At 35.7% G+C, this 1,727-nt stretch overlaps 1 protein-coding gene across 1 annotated transcript in view; it reads left to right on the top strand.

Moving 5' to 3' along the window:
* Window positions 1-487: 487 nt before the first annotated feature.
* LOC102384222 (DNA-directed RNA polymerases I and III subunit RPAC2-like) overlaps window positions 488-1,727 on the top strand; it is a 10,795-nt gene continuing 9,555 nt past the window's right edge. Inside the window, exon 1 of the mRNA XM_025213854.1 lies at window positions 488-529. Within this exon, the coding sequence (XP_025069639.1) occupies window positions 503-529 (27 nt within the window). The 5' untranslated portion in view covers window positions 488-502. The remainder of the gene's footprint in view (window positions 530-1,727) is intronic.

The following is a 1,727-nucleotide window of genomic DNA, read 5'->3' as shown; positions in this document are numbered from 1 at the left end:
CCTACCCGGGGGTTCTTCAAGAGGAGGTTAGATAGGCATCTAGCTGGGGTCATCTAAACCCAGCTCTCTTTCCAGCCTATGCAGGGGGTCGGACTCGATGATCTATTGAGGTCCCTTCCGACCCTAACATCTGTGAATCTATGAATTTACAGCTCAGAGATAGATGGAGGTTTCATTTTTAGAAGGTACACACTATATATTTTAAAGCAGTGATTTATTTTGATACTTTTTCAGATTTAATTTTGCAGCTACATCAGAAAACCAAATCATAATTCAGTTATTTTATTTATCACAGCTAATTGAAGTGGATACTAATGAAGTCATTGGGAGGTGAATTATCTCCAATTCACTAGATTACTCATGGATATTTGGGGGATATTTTTGCCACATTGTATGAGGAGGACAAAAACAACCATCACCAAAAACAACAGACATCTACATTGTTTTATTTAACTAAAACAACAAGCTTACACATTTTGAATATTTTTCTTCAACAACAAACATGCGTATTTGTTTTCACAAAACAAATGTATGTATTTTTGAATTTTTAACTATTTTAGTTATAAATGTGAAATATGTTTTTAACAAAAATTAAATAGGTTATTACAGCCAGGTTAGTATGATAAACTTAAAATATTTGCAGAGAGACAGTAGGACTGATGGATAGGTCTCATCTCCATGTACTTCTTTTAACAAGGATGTTATCCTGGGAGATACAAAACCACAGTTTGAGAACTGAAATGCTTAGATGGGATCTTCTAGACTGAGCACTGAGTCCCATTGGGTTCAGTTGTTTTCTTTCATCTTTACTAACCTATAGAGGAGCCTCTGGGAAGCCCATAAGATTGGGCCCCTAATATAGTCCATGGCCTCCTGTGACCTATTTATAAAACCTTTTCTAAAAAGGTTACATTAATATATTGTCTCAAATAGTATCAAAATACAAGTTATAATCCATATTCCATGGTATCATCTTTGAGCTTTAACATATCTTAAACTAAAACCATTTTTATATAGGTTTATTTTTTTTAAAAGCATCTAAACAAAAAACATCAACACACATGATTAAAAAATCTCATTTAAATAAAAACAATTTTTTAAAATTAAATTAATTTTTTTAATCAAAATTTTAAACCTACCCTGCAAGTTAAAATTGCTAACCAATGGACAGAGGGGGAGAGGAATCAAGAGAAGAAAAAAAGCTGTGTTTGTGAAAGTGGATGAAGTAGAAAGATCCAAGAAATTGCCTCTCACTTTGATTCCTTAAAACATTTGAACTGTGGTTTGCTCAGGGAAGGGTTGTCTGACAGGGGAATATGAACGATGAAGTCAGTCAGGCTGAGCTATTCCCAAACCGCCTCAGATAGGTGCCTCTAGTGTCTTCTTGCAAATTTTCAATGAAGATATTCTTCAAGTTCCCTAGACAGCATGTTCCATTGTCCTTTTTTTAATAGGTGAATAGCATTTTCCTGAGGTTGGACCTGAATCACATTTGCTGCAGTTTAAACCCATTGCCATGTCTCCTGCCCTTTGTGACAGAGAAGACCAATGCTTCTCAGTTTTCTTTATGGCAGCCTTTCAAATATGTGAAATGGAGTTAAGTCAGGATAAGTTAGGACTAACATTACCTAAAAAATGCCTTCCTTTTAAGGGGAGTTGCTGAACTCCTGTGAAAACCAGGCCTAGAGCTCATGAACAAGTGGTGTCTTCTGAGACCGGGGTGGGGG

The sequence above is a fragment of the Alligator sinensis genome, unplaced genomic scaffold, assembly GCF_000455745.1.
Source record: "Alligator sinensis unplaced genomic scaffold, ASM45574v1 scaffold27_1, whole genome shotgun sequence".
Lineage (NCBI taxonomy): Eukaryota > Metazoa > Chordata > Crocodylia > Alligatoridae > Alligator > Alligator sinensis.
The sequence above is the reverse complement of the archived record's forward strand: the minus strand, read 5'-3'. Positions and strand labels throughout refer to the sequence as shown.